Source organism: Phyllostomus discolor, chromosome 8, assembly GCF_004126475.2.
Source record: "Phyllostomus discolor isolate MPI-MPIP mPhyDis1 chromosome 8, mPhyDis1.pri.v3, whole genome shotgun sequence".
Lineage (NCBI taxonomy): Eukaryota > Metazoa > Chordata > Mammalia > Chiroptera > Phyllostomidae > Phyllostomus > Phyllostomus discolor.
This window is the reverse complement of record NC_040910.2, coordinates 49,523,977-49,545,989: the sequence shown is the minus strand read 5'-3', so window position 1 is coordinate 49,545,989 and position 22,013 is coordinate 49,523,977. Positions and strand designations below refer to the sequence as shown.

Sequence of the window (22,013 nt, the reverse complement as noted above, 5' to 3'; positions counted from 1 at the left end):
GAGGGCTGGAAGTCCCTGAATCTACCCTTTATGGAGGACATCGGGAAGTCCTACTTTGCGTCTGCCCTCCATCCCTCTCGCCTGGGGCCGCCTGGGGACAGGTGGGAAGTCCCTACCCGAGTCTGCCCACCCGCGGCGCACAGAGGAAGCGAGGACAGGAGGTGTTGGGAAGTCTGTTTATTCCCGCGCGTCCAAGCCGAGTGGGCGCGGTGGCGGTCACAGCGCCGCCACGCAGTCGGTGCCCGTGTATCCCGGAAGGCGCAGAGCGAACTTTCGGCGCACGTCGTCGGGCACAAATCTGCCGGCCACGAAGTGGTGGCGCCCAGAGAAGCGGCCGGCGCAGCGCTTAGGCGCCGCCAGTGAGACCAGCACATCGGGCCGCAGCCCGTCCTCGGAGTCGCCGCCTGTCTCCGCGTCCCAGCCTGAGGGGGGGCGGGGGTGGGAGGGGGCATCAGGAGCTGAAATGGTAGCTCACCCTCAGAGGAGAGTCCTGCTCCCCACCACCCCCTTCCCCTTCCCTATCAGACCCAGCCTCTGATCTCAGACAGTGAGGTTTGGTCACACCTGCCTCGCCACAGAACTGAACCTCCACCCTCAGACCAGTCTCTTCCCCTCCTTGGAGATATTTTTTCCTCCCCTTCCCACCAGAGCCCTCGTACTTTTCTGCCCCTCCTCCCATCCTGGTACCCAACCTTCCTCCTCCATCTGACTCAGCCTCTGCCTTCAGACTGCATCATTTCCACCTGCTGCTCTTTCCTAATCAGACCCATGCTTCTTGGGGGATCTGTCTCCATGCCGGCCTCCCTCCCCATCAATACTGAGCTTCCCAACTTAGACGAGGACCTCTGTCCACCCACATTTCCCAGCCAGCCTCCTCTCAGACCAGAGCCCCACTCAGAGAACAGACTTGCCTCCACCCTCAGGCAGCTCTCTCCTACCTGATCTGTCTTCCTGCCTCAGGTTCTTGCCTCTGACAGCCAGCCCCCCCTTCCCCACCCAACTTGAGCATCCATCATCCTCGCTCTCTGCCTGCCTTCACCCTCATGCCAGATCTTGCCTTTTCACAGGACTCCACCACCTCACTCGTTGTGTCATAGCCTCTGCCACCTCTCAAACAGCACTCCACCTTCTGACTAGGGACCTTGCCTTCTCTCCTGCCTGACTGGAATCTGGAACCACTAACTGAAAGCCTCCTCCTGGTGGGCTCCCCCTCCTGGGAACACAACTGTGCCTTTCCCTTCCCCCTCTTCTCCCCCACTCCCAAGGCATGTATCTCCTAAACTTTAAGGGTCCCCAAAAGACTTGCAACCAGAGGAGCAATGGGCAGTGGCAGCTCATCCGGGCTAGCTCCCGAGCCTCCCCAAGGCCCCTTTTCTCTGACTCAGTGAGCCACAGCAGCCCACCTCGGCTCGGTGCTTTCCTGTAGCATTCCTAGAGAGTCAGAGCAGCCCTGCCTCGGCTCTCTCCTGTTGCTTTGTCTATCCTAAGCTCTTCCTTGCTTCACTCTCCTCAGCTTTCATAAATGTACTCTCAAAATAAAAAAATATAAATATAAATAAATAAGCTTCTTCCCTCTGACTTTAATCCTTTCTTCTTTGACCCTAGCCTCCTCCCCTCATACCAGACAGCCCACCTTCTCAGAGTCACCTCCCACCCCAACCCCGCTCTGCAGCACCCTCCTGGAATGGTGCTGAGGTCTCTCAAGCCAAGGGACGTCCCTCTGAATCCGGCCACCCCCTGCGGAGGGTCCGGCTGGCCAGCGGCTGTTTGTTCCATTTGCCCATGGCCTAATGGCTCCACCAGGCATGAGGCGGCGGCCAGGACAGGCGAGGCCTTTGCCCAGTGAGCTCACGTCTGCCCGGGTAACTGGGCCAGGGTGGGCAGCAGGCATGTTGGGCTGGGTGTGGTGGGGAGGCAATGCAGGGTCACCTGAGAAATAGCCTCAGTCTTCCTCATCTGAGGGATGGAGGTGACCCTCTGCCATACCCAGAGTGTACATCCATCCATGCTGGGGAAACTGAGGCTTGGAGTGGACAGGTAAGTCAGGGTAACAGAAGCTTGAGCACATGGGCCCCCCAGGTCTCCCCGGCCCTGACACGCCCCCCTCCGCCTGGCATGCCTGAGGGAATGTCCAGGCTCACAAGAGGGATGGACAGCAGCTTGAGTGTGGCCAGCGCACGTGTGCAGGGGCCCCCGACCTCACGGGGCTCCACGCCAGGGCCCAGCACGGCATCCACCACCAGACCATAGGCGTCGTTGATGAGCTGGACCTGGGAGGACAGGCAGGGTAAGGGGCGGCCTTGGGGCACCATCCCCACCTGCCCCTCAGCTGCTGAGGAGTGCTGACCTCTGCGGGCAGATAGGACAGGAAAGGGATGTCCATCTTCTCACACTGGGTGGTCAGGTCTCGGTGCAGGGGATCCAGTGAGCGTGTGGGGTAGAAGATGGTCGGTTCGTACTCCTGGGAAGGGGGCAGGAAGCGGTCAGCGTGGAGGCCGCTCCAGCCCCTGCTTGGCCCTGCCAAGCCTCCAAACCTGGTACCAGGAAGCAGACCCTGCACGGGGCAAGCACTGAGCGTACTCTGTGACTTGTCCAGTCTCAATGTTCCACTGGGACACTACAAAGAGGATGAAGCGACTTCCACAGGGACAGGGTGGGGCCTGACCCTGGGGGGCCAAGGGGGCCCTTGCTACTCACAAACACCCGCAGGTGCCGGGCACAGACCAGCCCCACTGCCCCATTCTGCTCTGGGCCGCACACGACCAGCACCGTCCTCTGCTTCCGGGAGGGAGCAGGCAAGGGGAACACCTGTAGGGGGCACAGCGAAGACAAAGGCACGGTGCTTGGAATTCTTCTTTGCTCAGGTTGGGAAACTGAGGCCCAGGTTGGGGAAGGGACGGGGCTTGGGCTTGAAGGCAATAGAATAGGACAAAAGAAGGGGTGTTCTGGGTGAGAGGTGGGGCCTCTTGGGGCCTCAGTTTACTCCTTAGAGATGTCGAATCCTTGCCTCAGTCTCTGCCAAGACAGAACAGGAAAGCTTCCTCCTGCCACCACCGGAGCCGGGACTGTGGTTTGTTTATTTTCAGCCTGAGATGCAGACATTCTTCCACCTTTTTCCACTGCAGTGGCTGCCCCTCCTCCGCCCATGTTCCAGGCCTTGGGCACTCCCAGAGGCCCCGATGTTGGTGGGGGGAGGTATTTTTCCAACCTGCTGTACCCTGTCTCTCCCTCTCTGTCCTTCTCCATTGGCTTCTGTCTTTACTCCCTGTCTCTCTGTAACTCACTCTCCATTTAATCTGTCTTTGTCTCTTTGCCTTGGTCTATATTTCTCAGACTCTGTCTCTGTGGGCCTGTACTTGTCTCTCCTCGCTCTTTAATACAGGTACTAAGCATGGTGTTCAAGTCTCCGCCTGCCAATTCTGAGTCGCTCTTTGCTGAGCCCTCTCTCCTCTCCCAGACTCCGTTTGCCTCTATTAAATAGAAGTGACAATGTCTCTGACAGGCCCTTGGGGCCTCTCCCTGGCTGCACAGGGCCTGGCCTACTCTAACCTCCAACCTCAGAGAGGAAGTTGTTACATCTTTGAGTCTCCTCCCCAAAGTGTCAGTGAGGTCCTGACTGACCCTGACCTGCCTGTGACCCACCACACCACATCCAGAGTCATGAAGGATGACATTGGCTGACTGGAGCCAAGGGGCTTCCAGCTGGCTTGGGGCTTTCAGGGCAAAAATCGGATAGTCGGTCACCAAGGGCCAGGCAAGGGTTTACTACACTGGCTTAGATTTTCACTATATCCTTCTCTTTTGGGCACCTCACTCAGGATCTGTTTCTTTTGGAAATAAGAACATTTAAGTAAAAAAATAAATCTGAGTCCACATAAAAAATACTGAGTTTTTAAAAAGTATACAGTGGTAATAAGGACGGGAAGAAGGGGAGGAAGCAGAGAAGAATTGCAGGCTGCATCCCTGACCCTATTGGGCACTTTTCTAAGGAGTTCATGTTCATTAATCGGTGTCAGTTTACCACCCTTGTTCAGAGGCAGCTTGGGGCAAGGCATGGGGTGGTGTCATCATCATTGCTGTTCTTATCTAGTCTCCTGCAGACATCTCAAGGTGGCGGTGGTGGGGGCGGGGGTTTGGCCCAGAACCAGACACAGCTATGCTTCCCACCCCTAGAGACCCTGCCCAGGCGCCTCCCCACCTCTGGGCCTGTTTCCCCACCTGTGGCAGAGGGTTGTTTGGTGGTGCTCCATGCCCAAGACCTAGGAAGTTGCAGAGGCAGGCAGTCACGTCTGTACCTCAAGGCCCCAGACCAATCCCTGCAGCTGCCTCAGTCTCTACTCTGACTCTGATTGACACCCTGGGTCTTGAGTCCCTTTCTGGCCTGGCCCAGTGAAGAACCTCTCTGGGCCTCAGTTCCTCCATCTGAGTGATAGGTTGGGGTGGCCCCGATCAAAGATGAGCTTCTTGAGGGCTGGGCCATCCTGGCCATGAGGGTCATGCAGCTAGGCATTCGCTCTGGTGGGCTGGCCGTCTGGCTGGGGTCAAGGTCAAGGGTCAGGGGTTAGGTACCTTGGTAACAGCCACAGCACTAGCATGGCCACATAACTCCACCAGCTGTTGCCGCCCAAAGCGATAATCTTCGAGCAGCTCCCGCTCCAGGGCGGCCGCCTCCTCCGTGCTGGGGGACAGAATGGGGAGAGACGTTTAGAGACAAAGAGATGGAGACAGTGTCTCAGATGGAGTCAGAAATGTTCTGAGCCAGTCTCTGACGCCACTCCCCAACCTGTTTCCCCATTCGCTTCATGATTGCACGGAATCTGGCAGGCAACGGGAGGTTTGAGCCAAAGCTGAAGCGCAGGCGCCCTCTAGTGGTCTACAAAGGGAACGGTGGCACATCTTGGTTCTGTTTTTCCAAAGTGGAAGACTGAGCCCCCGCAGAGGCCCCCAGCCCCCAAGACAGGAGAAACTCAGTAGTAGATATGGAGCGTGAAGGACTTTGATTAGGATGATGGGTAGATTTCAGGCAGAGAAAACCAGTGATTGAACTCCAGGACACTGGAGGGAGCTAACTGGACTGGCGGTGGCTAGTGGAGGTATGCGAAGGCTGCAGAGGCATTTGATAGCTCATTTAGGGAGGTGGATGTGCCCCCTCCTCAAAGACCATGGTAAAATTCAAATAACTGTGCCTAAAGAGATGGAGCCAACTCGTGTGAGATGAAGCTCTACCATGGAGTCGAGTCACTGGAGTGACCAGTGTCTGTTTCATCTTTCTCAGTCTTCTTCCTCCTTTGCAAAAGTGAGGGCAGGATGGACTAGATTTTTGAAGTCCAGTTCAAAATGCAAATGTGGGGCCCCTTGTTCAAAAATTAATAAATTCATGGAGATGGCAGAGTGTTAAACCAAGTGTTGGGCCCTTTTAGCGTCAGGAACCAAATTGGTCCGGGCTTAGAGGCCTTCCAACGGGCCTGGGCTTGGTGACCGCAGAGGGAGAGCTGGTTTTGAAGATCAGAAAGTGTTCCTCACTCCAGAATCAAAGGTTGAGCAACTGGGCAGGGTCTGTGGTCTGATGGCGGCTTCCCCTAGGCAAGACTCCTTTCTGCTAGAGAGCAGCACCTAGCCCCTGCTCAGCAGCCCCTAGGGAGGTTAATAATAATAATAACGATAATAGTAACTATAGAACCAGACCCAGAGAGTTGAAAAAACATCCAACAACTCAGAGAAGCCGAGAGGCTTGCCCAGGGTCATGCAAGAAGTACGTGGGAAAATCGACTTACACCCTTGGTGTGTCTGTCTCCACAGCCACAGACAGAGTGTGAACAAAGTAGCAGAGGAAGATCTACAGATGGTAGAGGTTTGTTGGGATGAACCCTAGATTCCCTCCTTTGATTCCATGAGCAGGAAACCACAACTTTCCAGCCAATTTTGCAGTGTAGTCAGATCAACCAGCAGGATGAGCAAAGGTGGGGGATGAGGACTGCTGTGGGATGGGGAGTCAGAGAGGGCTTCCTGGGGGAGTTGGCCTAGAGCACTATGGGAGGTGGTTCAGGTAGCAAGAACAGCGAGGCCCAAGGGCTCATGGTGGAAGTGAGCTTGGTAGGTACAAGGGGCAGAAGAGAGGCCAGTGTGGCTGGATCAATGAGAGACTGAGAAACCGGGTCAGGAACACACTTGGGGGCCCATGCAGATGGGAGAGATGAAGGCTGAGGACAGGGAGGTCGCATGCCCTGAGACCCCAGCAACCAGAGCCAAACCCTCTGCTTGTATTCAGCCAATGTCAGATGAGGTTGAAGTACCAAGTGGGGAAAGGAGCTCATGGTGGGGCCAAAGAAGACACATCCACCCCTCCCCCACCCCAGGAGGGGCAGGCCAGCCCAGCTCCTGGGAATGGTGTTCAGGAATATGGCTTATTTCTCCACCTTCATCTTGTGACAGTTCTGGATGCAGCCCCAACAGGAGGGCAGAGCTGGGGGTGCAGGGGGTGGGGTGTGTGAGAAGGGTGGAAGGACTGTCCATTCCTCTTCCTCCTTCCTAAAACTGTGGCCTTTGGTCACCACTTGGAACATTATCTTCCTACCTAACTGGTCGTTAGAGTGACAATGGGGACTCCATGGGAAGAGGGTAGTCAAGGCTAGGGTCCTGGGGTGGTGTATGAGTGGGAATTAGGGCAGAGCCATCGAGGACAGGGGGTAGGGGGGCGGCTCAGTTATGGAGGGAGGTGCTTCTTGCTTCCCTCATCCTGTTCCCCAGATGAGAAAGGCTGTGAGGTCCAGGATTTTGCCCACCAGCCTCAGAAGGGCTGAGGTGTCCTGGTTTCAGAGGGCACTGGGCCTAACACTTCCAAAATGCTTCCGGGAAGCCAAAAAGCCAGGATGCCCTTGCCAGACCCTCCCTGTGCTCTCAGCTCTACCTGCTTCTCTCCACCCACACCACCCTCATGTCTCTACCTGCCAGCCCATCATCACTTCCTGCTTAGCTGCCTGCCAGTCTTATGCCACCTCCCCACCCAAATTCCACACCAGCCATGGGGGCTTTGAAAATTTGAACATCAGATCACATCACCCTGTCACAAACCTTCTTAAGTCTCCCCAGTATTCAAATCTCTCATGACGCCTACACGCCCATTATGTTTCCAACTTCATTGCCTCCTCTCCCCTTGTTCACGTGTCCCACTTCCATCCGTCCCACAGAGCCCTGTCACTCTCCGGCTGGTATTTGAGGCACTCCACTGTCCCCCACACCATGTGAACATTCATCTCCCTCTGGCTAGGATGTGCTGGGTGTTTAGGCTGAGTCTGGTTATCAGTCAAAATCTGGACATCAGACAGTATCAGCCCTAAGAGGAGGAGCTGATTGGACAGTGAGCAGAAGTGGTCAGACAAGGGACTGTGGAACAAATCTGGTTTATTGTGAGGTCCACAGCCCTACTTGTAGTCCCATGTCACACAGGATGACTGAGAACAAGGTGTGACAGCCACAGCTGCCAGCTCCAGACCCCTGCATGTGTTCAAAAATTGCCCTAGCCCTGGCTCGGGCATTGGCTTCCCTCCCCAAGCCTGTTTCCTTCTCTGGACAAGGTGATAACAGCAGGCAGGCCATGGTGGAGTGAGCATTGGAGGAGCTAAGAGTCAGTGTTCAGATGGGGAAGGAGGGTTGCAGGCTCCAGGGTCCCTGGGAGATGAAAAACGGAGGTGGGCCCTGGTCAGGGTTGGGGCTGATGGGGGAATGAGGAGCAGAGCTGATGACTTTCATGAGTGGGGCAGGGGTATGCTGCTGATGTAGTTTACCTGGCAACGCAGCTTCTGAGGCAGCGGCATCCTCTCCAGTGAAATGTGGCGTGGGCCTCAGATTCACCAGGTCCCCTTTGGGCCATGCTCCTTCCCCCATCACCCCTCCCAGTTATGCCCCCTTCTCCCAGTCACATCCTGGCCACAAGGTCCAGGGTAGCAACCTTATCCCGGCTGACCTGAGGAAACGCTGCTCCTCCGGTGCCTCAGCGGGGTCCCGGCAGGCCGTGGTGCTCATTGTTCAAGTAAGCCTGTGCATGCAGCAGGGCACCCTGGTGGACTGGGCCTTTTAAGCTATCCCAGAGCAGGCTCCAGCCCCTCCCACCCACCAATCAGGAGGCGCCACGCATGGCCATTGGTCAATAGGTGCAGGTGGACTTAACCCTTTTGTGCTAGGAGTTGAGCTGTTGCAGGGACTTAAGGACACCAGGGGGTGTCCCTACTGGCTGGGAAACGAAGTCTAGAGGGGCAGAGGTGGGTTGTGATGGGCTGAGCACCCCTCACAACTATGCTATGGGATCCTGGCCTGGGAGTAAGGGGACACACTTTTGCCCCCCACCGATGCCATCCCACGATGCTCCTCTCCGTGCCCTTATCCATCCCTGTGCTGTGGCGAAGCCTGCAGATGCAGACTATAGTCGAGCAGGATTTCAACAGAGGTAAGACAGTCGAGTTTGGGAGTCCAGGTTGATGGTAGGTCCAGGGCAGCCTCTAGGTGTTTTCTGAGGCCACCCAGCTTGGTGTTTTCTGTCGAATCCCCAGGTCCAGTCCCTGAGTCCCCACATCACAAGTGACCCAGTGGTGCTTCTCTTCCCTGAGCCACTCACTCCCTGGAACACAGGCAGACATATTTCCAGAGCCTTTATTCTCTCCATAGGGAGGGGATGGGGTCCAGCAGCTGAGGAGCAGACCCTACGTGTACCAGATGAAGCCATAGGTAGCATTCAGAATCTCCTCATTCGTCCGCAGTCCATACAGCTCACCCATTATGGGGGTCACCCAGCGTGTTGTGTGGAACACAGACTCGCCCACCTGTGGGAGAAGTAAGTTTAGGTGGGGGTGCTGGCTTCTGTCAGACAGAAACTGCTGCTCTCCTCTCCTCACCCAGCACCTGCTACCTGTCCTGGACCTAGGTTTTCTGTGGGAGGCTGCCCTACTAGTGACCTAGACCTCTGCCCTCCTCCCTGCATGGCACCCACCTTCCAGTCGGGCACATCCTTCATGATGATGGCCTCCTCTTCCAGATTCTCCCGAAGCATCTGCAGGATCCTGCCAAGGATGGAATGGGAGGTGGGGGACAGACCTGAGAACCCCAAGGGACTCCTGCCTAATGCTCCTGCCAGTCCCCTCCCTGCTCAACCTCCCCATCATCTCCTTTCACTTCCAACCCTGTACACACTGACCCCTTTCTTTCCTTACCTCTCTCCCTAGCAAACTCTTACTATCCCCTTGCTCCAGCCCCAACATCCCCTCTTGCAGGAAGCCTTCCTGTTCTCCCCCTTGGGTGTCCACTTTGTCTAGGGCCCTCTCCAAGGGTGACAGCAGTCCATGTGCACAAGGGTGCAGCTGCCAGCCCCCATGTGCATTTTTGCTGTCCCCACACTGCATGCTGAGGAACTCAGACCAGTGACCTCCTGACCCCGGTCATGGTGGCCCCACCTCCGGTCCTTCTCTGCCTGCAACAGCGGCATCAGTGCAATTCGGGCCTCAAAGTCCTCGATCTGCAGGCGCCTGTGAAACCCCAAAACCAACACTTGGATCAGATTAGTGGGGGGGCTGGGGGTGCTGACAAGATGGTCCCTGGACATTTGGGGTAATGAACGGGATGGTGGAAGAGGCAAGCAAGCAGGACAGAGCTTGGGCGGTGGGTCCAAATGGGGACCCAGCTGGCTCAGGCGTTGGTCCACGAGACTGCTGGCTTCACATTTTCTTTTCAATTAAAAAGGTTTTTTTTGATCCTAAAAATAGCCCAGGCCTATGACTGCAGTGAAAGAGGGGGAGTGTTCACCACAGGGCTATGGGACGTGTCCCCTTCATCTCAAAATAACCTTGGGGTGTGAGTCCTGAGCAGGCGGTTCCTTTCTTCTCCCTGCTCTTCAGCATCTTCCAAGCTACCAGCCCTGTCTGTGCTGGGAGGTGCAGGGAGTAGACCCATGTTGTGGCCCAGGGGGTGGCCTTTGGCCTTGTCCCCACATCAGCAGGAATTTTAGAGGCACAGGGAAGGGGTAGAGGAACTTCAACCCCTCTTGCAGCCCCATCTCCCAAGCTGCTAACCCCACCACAGCCATATACTGTGGTTACTACTCTATGCTCCTGAGAGGCTGGACCTGGTCTTGCCTGTCCAATGCAGGGGCCCTAACACCCAGTACCCACCAAGTGCTCCTGCATTCACTCAACAATGTGGAGCGCCCACCACAAGCTGGGCCTTCTCTAGCACCATCCTCAGAGATCCCTGGCCTTGTGGGGGATGCTAAAACACATGACACAGGTGGGACATGGTAGAGGAGCCCAGGCAGTCAGGTTGGAGCCACCTGGCAGGGCTTCAGGAGAGCTCAGAGGTGGACAGAATCTGAGCTGAGGCCACCGGAAAGACTTGTTCCCTCAGACCCCATGTGGCTGGCATGGCCACTGTCTTGCGTGATCTGCTTTCTAAGAGCTTATATCATCACTGCCTGGACAAAAGCCTCTAGGAAACCCTATTCCTGAACTATTCCTCCACCTCTACCCAATGGGCTATCCTAACCCAGACCCTTGAAGCGCCTGGTTAACTCTTGAAGGCAAGCCCCTGGCTCTCTAGTCAATCGTAGAGGGTAAAATCCAGCAATGAGCTTGCTGGGTCTCCAAGGCCTGGAGGATTGACAAGGGTCCCTGACGTACACCAAGTCCATAGACACTTGCCCACCCTCACCTGCACAAGGCCTACCTGCGTTCGCGATTCCACTTCATCATGCTCCAGTACCCAAAGAGCAAGGTCCCAATGCCCACAGCGAACATGCTGTAGCCTGTGGGGAGAGGAGCGCCGGCTCAGCATCTGCATGCGAAATAGGCCACCCTTGTCATTTCTTCTCAAGAAGCAAAATTCACTCATTGTACAAATAACCCCAGAAATATAGACGATGGAGGTGAGAATCCCCAACCCCTTCCCAGAAATGGCTTATATTTATTTCTTCAGGCTATTCTTTTTGTCTCTATGGAATGTCCACCAGCCCCCTTCCTTGGATACCCCCTCTTCCACAGCTGCAGAACATTTTCTATCACGTTTGCCCAGTCTGCAGGCAGGGGACATCAGAGAAGCCTCAGCTTCTCTCTGAGGCAAGGTTGTTGCAGCTTCGACACTTTTGCCCCCATGCTGGGGTGCCTGGAAGGTACAGATTGGGCAGGGACTGCAGGAGGGCTCAAGGGTTTACATGTTCATGGTTCGGCAGCCCTGGGACCGCAATCTTCTAGGACGTGGTTTTGCTGATGGTGTCCATGGCTGGGTTCCAGCTCCGTGGTGGCTCTTGGCTGCCTGGGCCACCTACTTGCATGCTGCCCACAGGGGGCTGGACAACACTGCCAGAGGCAGGCAGTGCCCTTCAGGGGATGCCACCAACCCCCTGGCCTCCTGGGGTGCTGCTGCTCCCACCCCAAGCCCCATGGGACAAGATGACATGAATATTTACTGAGCTCTAGCAGGCATCCACCATAATCCTGACTGACAGGTAAGCCCGCTGGGGTCTCCAGGGAGACCCAGACACCTGAGGCCTGGCTGGGGCTGGCTGGCCCTGCACCCCCTCATCTTTCGAGCATAGTCTCTTCTCCAGCCAGGCCTTGAGGTTGCTGTTACAAGTGGATAAACTCAGCCAGGTCAAGCTCCAGTTAATACCCAGTAAAGAACTAGTAAACAATGGGTGATGCCACTCTGTGGGCCTCATCGGGAGACAAAGTGGAGACTCTTTCTTCTTCAGCTCAGCTCCAACACAAGGCTTATCAGGTACCTCTGCTGGACTCAGAGATAAATAAGAAACTGGCTCCTATTTCTCCCTTTAGTTCAACCTGTTAAAACCACCAGCTCAGGCCCTGACCAGTGGGGCTCAGTTGGTTGGGTGTCATCCCGCAAAGCCAATGCTCACCAGTTCGATTCCCTGTCAGGGAGCATGCCTGAGTTGTACGCTCAGTCCTTGGTTGCGGTGCATATGAGAGGCAACTAATCAGTGTTTCTCTCCCTTTCTTCCCCCTCTGGAAACCACACTGGGGACCAGGCCTGCAACCCAGGGATGTGCCCTGACCAGGAATCAAACCAGGGACCTTTTGGTTCACAGGTCAGTGCTCAGTCCACTGAGCCACACCAGCCAAGGCTGAACTCTTAAAAAACAAACTAACTAAAAAAAGCCCACCAGCTCAAGTCAGTGAGGGCAAGCTGGTTCCTGCACAGAGAGGCAGGACTCCTCCTGGCACCCCCAGTGGTTGGCTGCCTATGTAGGGTATTTCATCAGAGATGCTTCATTCTTTTCAATAGCTGCAGAGAGGCCTGGGAGCCTCCCCTTCTGGCCTCACTGCAGGGGACAGACCTAGGCTGTTTGTGTAAAATTCTTTGCCATTACACCAGGTACCCAAGTGTGGGCCCATCTGTAAGATAAATTCTAGGACCTGGTACCCTTTATGATGATACAGCCCTAATTCATTTCTTCCTCATTAAGGCTGCAAGGCCCAGACTCCAGGCCCTGGGTGGGGGATGTCTGTGCCTCTGGAGCTTCTGGTACAGTGGGAGAGGCCGAAGAGTGGCCTACCCAGAAGGACAATGGGTAAAGACCTAAATAAATAAAAACACATCCTGGGTTTATGGATCAGAAGGTAATTTAACATTTCGTTCAGATGGCAGCACTGTCCAAAATGAGGTAGAATCAACACAGTCCCCTTCAGAATTCCACCCCACCCCCCACAGCCTAATAGAAACTGACAATCAAATCGTGAAATTCATAGGGAAATGCAAGGGACGAGAATAGCCAAAACAATTCTGAAAAAGAACAAAGTAGGAGGATTCACATTACACAATTTCAAAAGTTATCACACAGCTGTGTGTACAGGACAGCGTGGCACTGGCGTAAGGACAGACATGTACATCGATGGAACAGAGCTGAGAGTCCAGAAATAAACCCTCACATTTATGGTCAATTGAATTTATACAAGGATGCCAAGATAATTCAATGGGGGAAAGAATAGTCTTTTCAGCAAATTGAACAACTAGATAGCCACATGCAAAAGAATACCGTGCTCCTTCCTACTCCCATCTACAAAAATTAACTCAAAATGAATTAAAGAACCAATGTAAAAGCTAAAACTTAAAAACTCTTAGGAGTCAGTCTCTGTGACCTTGGATGAGGCAATGGTTTCTTACATATGACACTAGAAGCACAGGAGACAAAAGAAAAAATAGATGAATTGTACTTCATTGACATTAGTGGCTCAGGTGATTGGGTGTCATTCTGCAAAGAGGTCACTGGTTCCATCCCTGGTCAGGGCACATGCCTGGGTTAATGGTTCAGTCCTTGGTCAGGGCACATACGAGAGGCAACCAATCAATGGTTCTCACATTGATATTTCTCTTCCCTCCCTTTCTCCCTCCCTTTCCCTCTTTCTAAAAATAAATAAATACATGAAATCTTAAAATAAAACAACTTTTGTGCTGCAAAAGGACTTGAAAAGATAACCCACAGAATGGGAGAAAGTATCTGCATATCATGTATCTAAGAAGTGAAGGGTATCTAAAATTATTATAAAGAACTATTAAAACTCAATGATAACAAGATGAACAACCAAATTAAAAATGTGTAAATGGCCCTGGCTGATGTGACTCAGTGGATTGAGCGGAAGCCTATGAACCAAAGGGTTGCTGTTTGCATTCCCACTCACGGCACATGCCTGGGTTGCAGGCCAGGTCTCCAGTAGGGGGCACATGACAGGCAACCACACATTGATGTTTTTCTCCCTTCCCTCTCTAAAACTAAATAAATAAAATCTTTAAAAAATTATTTAAATATGTAAATGATCTGAATAGACTTTCTCCAAAGAAGCTATATGAATAGCCAATAAACACAAGAAAAGATGCCCAATATATTAGTCACCAAGAAAATGCAAATTAAAACCACAATGAGATACCATCTCATACCCACCAGGATGTGAGACTCAAAAAAATAAAAAATAGTTGGTGTCCAGATGTGAAGAAATTTGAACTCCCATATGCTGTAGGTAAGAACAGAAAATGGGATACCTAATGTGGGAACCAGTTTGGCAGTTCCTCAAAATGTTAAATGTGGAGTTATCATGACCCAGCAATTACATTCCTGGTGAAATTTCACCTAAGGAGAAATGAAACATGTGCCACATAGACACTTATACATGTGCAGTCATAGCATGACTGTTCTCAACAGGGGAGAGGCAGAAAAACCTCAAAGGTGTATCCAGTGGGAAACGGATACACAAAATGTGGTCCACCCATACAATATTATTCAGCCATAAAAAGGAATGAAGCAGTGACACATGCTAGATGAACATTAAAAATACTGTGCTGAAAAAAACCACACACCAAAAAAAACACAGTGAATGACTGCATTTATATAAAATGTCCAGAAGAAAAAAATCCAGAGAGAAAGCAGATTAATGGTTGTCAGAGGGTGGAGGGAGAATGGGGAGTGACTGCTAATGGGTATGGGGTTTCTTTTTTGGGGTGATGAAAGTGCTATAATCTTACACCATGGTAATGGTTGTGCAATTGTGAGTAGACTAAAAACAGTGATTTGTACACACAAAATGGGTGAAATATATGGTATGGAATCTCAACAAAAAAAGGAGCCACACAGTGGGCACAAGAGGGAGTGCAGAGAGGAGCTGGGTGTAAGAGATGAGGGGATATGGGGGTAGCAATCACTTTGGGAGCAGTGTGGATTAAAGGCAGCCTGAGCTAGTGTGGCATATTTTGGGATGTTGGCAGTGAGTGGTGCAGGGAGAGATAATGGCAGTTGGTTCCCGGCTTGGGGCCACAGTATCTTGACAAGAGCAGGGGAGGATAAGACTGATGGGGAGGGAGGTGCTGTGGACCATGGCTCAAAACAGGCATGGCTGGAAGGAGGCCAAGAAGACGAGGGTGGGGTGCAGGACAGAGCACAGGGCCTTTGCACTTGTTTCCTCCACCCAGGGAACAACTCCTCAGAGAGGTTCCTTAGACCCACCCTGGCTAAGGCAGGCCCTGGTTAGCCCAGGCCTCACCATTTACCACAATGGAATTCTGGCATGATGTGACAGTGAACGCTCTGAGACAGGGCCCATAGCCATGTTGCACACTGGACTAGTTAATGAACAAATGCAGGTTCATAAACAAAGACCACAGCACCAGAGGGGTATTTTCCTCACACCTCTGCAGCCAAGAAAATACTGGGGTGGGTTGGTATATGCTACCATGGCATTTGGTGTAAAGGGATGCAATCAGGAGAGCCAACCCCAGGGGATGGCACTTAGGACCCATGGGAGGTACAGCTGTGACATGAACAGAAAGAGGACCAATATAAAGCATCGGTTTATGACTTTACTAAAAAAAAAAAACAAAACATGCTGACTGGGGAGAGCCCAAAGAGGCCCATAGGCTGAAATCCTTCTGTAGCCTGGTCTGGGTACAGGTCACACAGGTGCACATGTGTAAACAGATCTCGTATGGCACACCTGCAGGGTGCACTGGTCTGGGTGTTATGTTATACTACAACACAAAAAAGGAAGAGACTCAGATCATATTAGATTCATTCAATTTGCTCCAAGATGAGTTTTTTTGTTTGTTTTTTAAAGATTTTATTTATTTATTCTGAGACAGAGGGAAAGGGAGGGAGAAAAAGAGGAAAACATTGGTGTTGGTTGCCTCACTTGATCCTCACCAGGGACCTGCCTGCAACCCAGACATGTGCCCTGACTGGGAATGGAACCGGGGACCCTGTTTAATGGGCCTGTAACCTGTTTCTGTATGGCCCTTGGGGTAACACTTTTAGATCTGTAAACAGTTGTTTAAAAAAAAAAAACAGCAGCAGCAGTGGCCTCCTAGCCAATAAAGCATAAAATATTTTTTTAAAAAAGATTTTATTGCCCTGGCTGGTGTAGCTGAGTGGATTGAGCACAGGCTGCGACCCAGGTGGTCGCTGGTTCGATTCCCAGTCAGGGCACATGCCTGGGTTGTGGGCCAGGTCCCCAGTGGAGGCCACATGAGGCAGTAACACGTTGGTGTTTCTCTCCCTCTTTTTCTCCCTCCCCTCCCCTCTCTCTAAAAGTAAATAAATAAAACCTTAAAGAGTATTTTAAAAGATTTTATTTTTAGAGAAAGGGGGAGGGAGGGAGAGAAACATCAATGTGTAGTTGCCTCTCATGCACCCCCTACTGGGCACCTGGCCTGCAACCCAGGCATGTGCCCTGACTGGGAATCGAACCAGTGACCCTTTGCTTTGCAGTCTGGCACTCAATCCACTGAGCCACACCAGCCAGGTAAAGTATAAAATATTTATCTGGTCCTTTAAAAAAAAAAAGTTGCCTCCCTGACTGGTGTGGCTCAGTTTTGTTGGGTGCTGCCCTTCAAAAAAAAAAAAAAGGCTGCCAGTTCGATTCCCAGTCAGGGTACATGCCTGGGTTGGTTGCAGGTTCCAGGCAGACGAAAGGCAACCAATTACTGTTTCTCTCTCCCACTCTTTCTCCCTCTCTTCTCTTCTCTCTAAAAATAAATAAAAATAAAATCTTTAAAAAAATGCTCACCAACTTCTGTTCTGGAATACAAAAAAGCCAAGAAAGGGAGGGAGAATATGCGTTTTCACTAAACATTAACTTTCCTGCTGTCTGAATCATGACTTTTTTTTACCATGTCCATGAATTTTTAAAAAATTAAGACATGATTTGCATGATATGCATATTTTAAATGTAAAGTTTCATGATTTACTGCAAATGTATCCATCCTTAATGTGTGTGTGTGTTTTAAGATTTCACTTATTTTTTAGAGAGAAGTGAAGGGAGAGAGAAATGGAAGAGAAACATCAATGTGTGGTTGCCTCTCACATGCCCCTAACTGAGGACCCGGCCTGCAACCCAGGCATGAGTCCTGACTGGGAATGGAAACACGGACCACTTGGTTCGCAGGCTGGCACTGAATCCACTGAGTCACAGCAGCCAGGGCCACCCTTAACATGTTTTAAATTTCTTTGTATTTCTTTGTTAATCCTGGGTGTGGAGATGAGTGCCTTTTACTTCCTTTGTCACATTTTTCTGTGACAAACCCAACAGCAAATTTTTTAAAAAATTATTTAAAACATTTGAAAAGTTTAAGAATACATATTCCTGGGACATCCTTGCAGGTGGGGTCACCAGCGAGGATCCACCACACAGAATAGCTTTTAAATTCCTTCGATGTCCCAGGGTTTGGCCCCCGCTTTGCTACAGGTGGTCCTGGTGGGGAAGGTCGCAGCCTCTCTTGGGCCTCAGTTTCCCCCACCTGTAAAATGGAAGCGCGGAACAGGGCTAGGAACGCAGACTATACTAATTTCCGTTTAACCTACTGTGAAATGGGAATAATTAACAGGACTGACTTCAGAGCTGTTAAGAGAAGAAATTAAAAGATTTAGTAATTGTTCGACAAATTGCAGCAGTTATCCTTGTTACCACTGACACCATGTAGGATTCCCAGACTCCGCCTCTCATCACATTGCAGGTAGACTGAGGCCTTTTAGTTTCCCCAGCGTCCCGCCCCCGCTGCGGCACCCAAAAGTCCCAGATCCTGACACTCGGCGCAGACGGACACTGACCCGATAGTCCCCGACGCGGAAGGTTCCGTTTGTAGTCGATGGGGCCGTAGCCCCCCGGCGGGGGCATGTCCTGCTTCACCTTCGAGGCCGCCATGTTGACAGAATTCTGCACTTCCGGTCTTGGGCGGAAGTGACGTGCCAGCTGCCGCCGCCACAATGAGTGCGGCGGAAGCTATCGCGCAGGTCTAGAGCAGGGCCAGGGAACCTAGGGCACTGGTGTAGTGACTGTTTAGTGCCGGAGAGCTCAGGCTGCGACGCCCGACGCGGCCAAAGAATTATTTCTTCTTCTCCAAGATGGGGTGTGGCTCAGTCGGTACGGACTTCTGGACGCCGTCGGGTCACCCGGGTCCTTGTATCAAACGACCTCCCATTCACCTTCTCCCTGGGGCGGTGTGCAGGGCAATCAAACTGCCGAGGGAGCCGCTTCACCGAGCTAAGCCCCCTTATTCGTTTTCTCCCCCTCCGGGTTTGTGCGGGCTGGGTACAAGAAGTTGGGTGGGGGCTGCTGCTGCTTGTATTTGGACTTGCGAGGAGCCATCCCAACCCCAGGCACGGATTCTGCTCCTCGGTAGTGGTAGGGAGCCCTTCCTTGTTAGTAGCCTCTCATCGGGAACTGGACCATTCAGAGCGATTATGAGTCACAAAGCCCCAGCGCCTTGGGGGGCCTCCTTCCTTAGGCGGGGTGACGCCCGAGGGGCCCCCACCCCGAGGTGAGGTGACGCCCGTGGTCACTTCACAAGGCTGAAATTGTTACCTGGGCAATAAAAGGCACCGCGGCGGAGGGGGCCGAGGAGTGGGCACATGGGGGTGCAGGTGTGCAGGTGCCAAGCACCATGGGTTAGGCCCGAGATTGGAGTCCGGCCGCCCCCCGACAGCAGCCGCCTCCTGCTCCCCGCGCGCCCTAGGCGCCATGTCGGGCGACAAACTTCTGAGCGAGCTCGGCTATAAACTGGGCCGCACAATAGGTGAGGGAAGTTACTCCAAGGTGAAGGTGGCCACATCGAAGAAGTACAAGGGCACGGTGGCCATTAAGGTGGTGGACCGGCGGCGCGCACCGCCAGACTTCGTCAACAAGTTCCTGCCGCGCGAGCTGTCCATCCTTCGAGGCGTGCGGCACCCGCACATTGTGCACGTCTTCGAGTTCATTGAGGTGTGCAACGGGAAGCTGTACATCGTGATGGAGGCAGCCGCCACTGACCTGCTGCAGGCCGTGCAGCGCAACGGGCGCATCCCCGGGGGGCAGGCACGTGACCTCTTCGCACAGATAGCCGGTGCCGTGCGCTACTTGCACGACCACCACCTGGTGCACCGCGACCTCAAGTGCGAAAACGTGTTGCTGAGCCCTGACGAGCGCCGCGTCAAGCTCACTGACTTTGGCTTTGGCCGCCAGGCCCATGGCTACCCTGACCTGAGCACCACCTACTGCGGCTCGGCAGCCTACGCATCGCCTGAGGTTCTCCTGGGCATCCCCTATGACCCCAAGAAGTACGATGTGTGGAGCCTAGGCGTCGTGCTCTACGTCATGGTCACCGGATGCATGCCCTTCGACGACTCAGACATCGCTGGCCTGCCAAGGCGCCAGAAGCGCGGCGTCCTCTACCCCAACGGCCTCGAGCTGTCTGAGCGTTGCAAGGCCCTGATTACGGAATTGCTGCAGTTCAGCCCGTCGGCTAGACCTTCGGCGGGCCAGGTAGCGCGCAACGGCTGGCTGCGCGCTGGAGACTCCGGCTAAAAGCCGGGGTCCCCCCCCCCCCCCCAATTCCCGTCTCCCCAAGCACTGCGCAAGCGCGGCGCACGCTCTGTTTCCAGAGTCCTGCGAAGCCGCCGTGCGCCAATCATCCTTTCCCCGTTTTCCTCTTCCTCGACCGCGGGGCCGCGATCGCCCCGGTTTCGAATATAGTTTCTCCTGCACGATTTGAAGAGCAGGAGAGCGCATGCGCATCCTCGATTCCCTGCAAAAAGGCCCCGGGAAGGGGCGGGACCAGAGGATGCACAAGCATTGCGCCTGCGCGGAATGAGCGGCGGTTGTGCAGCCGGAGGTGGCTGCCTTGAGCAGCTGCCCGCGAGGGCAAGCACCGGGAATACGTCGGTTCTCGGCTTGTGCCTGAGGCGGTCGCGGGACGGCACCCTCAGGGCGCCACCCTGGTTGTAACTTGCAATAAACTCGCTCTGTGTCGCACCTGGGCTCTAGCGACGACCACCTTTTATGGAGTGGGGTGAGGGGGTCTCTCCCCGGAAGGCAGGCGCGGGCGCTCCATTTTACAGAAAGGTGTGTGAGGGTTCTTGCTACAGTTCTCAAAAGGGAGTTGGGAGGATTGAAACTCAGACCACTTGCCGTTCCCCTCCCATCCTTGGAAGAGCCAGAGGGGCTTTAGGGTCATCCCCGGCGTCCTGATGGTCCTGGGAATGGAGATGCTGGGCTGGGCAGCAAGGGCCCAGCATCTTTCTAGTGTTTCAGAAGGTGCGGTGTTGACGTCAACTGAGCGTTCACAGACAAGGAAATTAAGGCCCACATGTATGTCACGTGCCCCAGAACACAGCTGGGATTTGAACCCAGATATGGCTGAAGTAAGGTTGGGAAGGTGGTGGAACCTCTTAGTGAGGGCCCTTCCTTAGGCTAATGGTGTGGGGAGTTAAAGGTGTGGCATAAGTCTGTCGGGCAAGTTGATTCGTTCAGTCATCATTCATGCATTTATTGAATGCCTGCTTTGTACCAAACTTTCGGACTTAGCAGAGAGGCTTAGATTCATCTCTGCCCTCAGTAAGGGGGCAAGTGAAAAGTAAAAAGTTGCATGGAAATCTTTTAAAAATTGTCAGTTGTGCTAAATGCTTGGTTGGGGGTGACACCAGAGGGACTGAAGGAGATATCTGAGTGGAACTCTGAAGGAATCAACACTGGAAACAGCAGGAAGTGTTTCTTGAGTTCCCAAACAGGATGGAGCTGGTGTGTTTGAGTAATGCCAGGAAGCTCCTGTGGCTGGAATGGAGAGGTAAAGGTGTATTGTCTGGAGAGGGGACCGCACATGACCTGAAGGAGTGTGGGGGTTATTTTGCTACAATGAGATTACTGGTATGGGAAGTGTCTCCCTAAGTCTTAATTCTACCTGCTCCACCTGAGGCCCATGACCAATCTCTAAGGAGGCTGGTCAGCTTGTGGGTTTCACCATGTCCCACCCTTGCTCACTCATCATCCTCCATGGCTCTCAGGCACCTGGGGATTAAGTGTCAGCTCTCCTCTCATCCCTTTAAATGGGCTGTGGCCCCACAGGCTGAGAGAGGGGAAGTGCCTTGCCTCTTAGTCCTGGCTTGTTCCTATCTGAACTGAGACAGAAAACCCAACCCTTTGATTTGCCCCAGAAAGGTGCCTTTCCTGACCTGGACCATACCTCAGGCTCTGCACCTGGAAAACGGTGTCAGGAACTCAACCTTGCAGTTGTTGGAAGGGTTGGCACTGCACTCAGAATAAAAGTCACATCCTCACCCCTATTTCCCACCTTGGCCTTACCTCTGAGACTTTTTACTGACTGTTCCCACTCCCAGCAATGTTTCTCCTTTTCATTCAAGACTTTGCCCACCAAGCTTACCTCCTCTGTCACTATTCTTTTTTCCTTAATACTCACTTGATATGTTTATTGATTTTAGAGAAAGAGGAAGAGAGAGAAACATCAATCAGTCTGAACCCACAACTCAAGCAAATGTCCTGATGGGGAATCAAACCAGCGACCTTTTGCTTTGTGGGACGACACCCAGCCAACTGAGCCACACCAGTCATGATTGTCACTCTTTTCTTCACCTCTTTGCCCTTGTCACAGGTTTGATCCAATGCCTGGGGTGCAGCACATGCTTATTTCTGCCCTTCACTAGTGAATCTGTATGAGCAATGAGCCAAGGTATCCTCCCACCCCATGGCCATGGCTTGGTTTAGGGAGGGACAAAGTCTCAGAACCAGGTGTGAGTGTCCCATTTATTAGCTGGAGAAACTGAGACTCACCCCCTGGGTCTGCCAAGAAGCCTGTGGCTGAATCAGCAAAGACTCACTTGAAGGCTGAGTGCAAAGCCCCTGAGAAAGCACCCCATAAGTGCGCTTCTTGCAGCCAGCGTTAGAGCATAGGTAGACTGGTTTGGGTTTAATTTCTGTCAGCTCTGTGCCTGCCCAGGTGAAACCAAGCTGGCTGTTGGAGAAGGCAGTTAGCACTCACTGCGAGAGGCAAGAATGCCTTAATAACAAAATTAAGAACCAGCAAAATAAATAAAAGCACCTAGGAAAACAGTGGTAACATTACCAAAGTAAACTCAGGGCTCATGTTATGAATTTGAAACTGTCAATCTCTGAAAACACATTTTCAACAGGAAATTTTTCATTTCAGGGCCTGGGTGGGTGGCTCCCTCTGTACTTAAAACCTGCATCTGTAATATTGTGTGCTAC

At 52.9% G+C, this 22,013-nt stretch overlaps 3 protein-coding genes and 1 long non-coding RNA gene across 5 annotated transcripts; 2 read left to right on the top strand and 2 right to left on the bottom strand.

Annotated features, from left to right (window-relative positions):
• Positions 1 to 160: 160 nt before the first annotated feature.
• On the bottom strand, positions 161 to 8,531 carry YJEFN3 (YjeF N-terminal domain containing 3). Its single transcript, XM_028521005.2, has 6 exons — positions 7,964 to 8,531; positions 4,570 to 4,678; positions 2,698 to 2,808; positions 2,348 to 2,461; positions 2,120 to 2,270; positions 161 to 422 (listed from the first exon to the last, which is right to left on the bottom strand). Exons 1-6 carry the CDS (start codon positions 8,020 to 8,022, stop codon positions 217 to 219), a joined length of 750 nt encoding a protein of 249 aa, XP_028376806.1. The 5' UTR covers positions 8,023 to 8,531; the 3' UTR covers positions 161 to 216.
• On the top strand, positions 1,879 to 21,817 carry LOC118502027. The gene is made up of 3 exons (XR_004904706.1): positions 1,879 to 1,891; positions 5,255 to 5,259; positions 21,694 to 21,817. It is a non-coding gene; the product is annotated as an uncharacterized LOC118502027 (long non-coding RNA).
• NDUFA13 (NADH:ubiquinone oxidoreductase subunit A13) lies at positions 8,629 to 17,723 on the bottom strand. 2 transcript variants are annotated; one of them, XM_028521721.2, is made up of 5 exons: positions 17,588 to 17,723; positions 10,708 to 10,786; positions 9,444 to 9,515; positions 8,984 to 9,053; positions 8,629 to 8,816 (listed from the first exon to the last, which is right to left on the bottom strand). In XM_028521721.2, the coding sequence occupies exons 1-5, from the start codon at positions 17,679 to 17,681 to the stop codon at positions 8,697 to 8,699; spliced, it is 435 nt and encodes a 144-aa protein (XP_028377522.1). In that variant the 5' UTR covers positions 17,682 to 17,723; the 3' UTR covers positions 8,629 to 8,696. The 2 variants fall into 2 exon arrangements, with proteins under 2 accessions (XP_028377522.1, XP_035888540.1); XM_036032647.1 differs by lacking the exon at positions 9,444 to 9,515.
• TSSK6 (testis specific serine kinase 6) lies at positions 17,733 to 21,817 on the top strand. Its single transcript, XM_028521720.2, has one exon. It carries the CDS (start codon positions 18,498 to 18,500, stop codon positions 19,317 to 19,319), a length of 822 nt encoding a protein of 273 aa, XP_028377521.1. The 5' UTR covers positions 17,733 to 18,497; the 3' UTR covers positions 19,320 to 21,817.
• Positions 21,818 to 22,013: the final 196 nt, after the last annotated feature.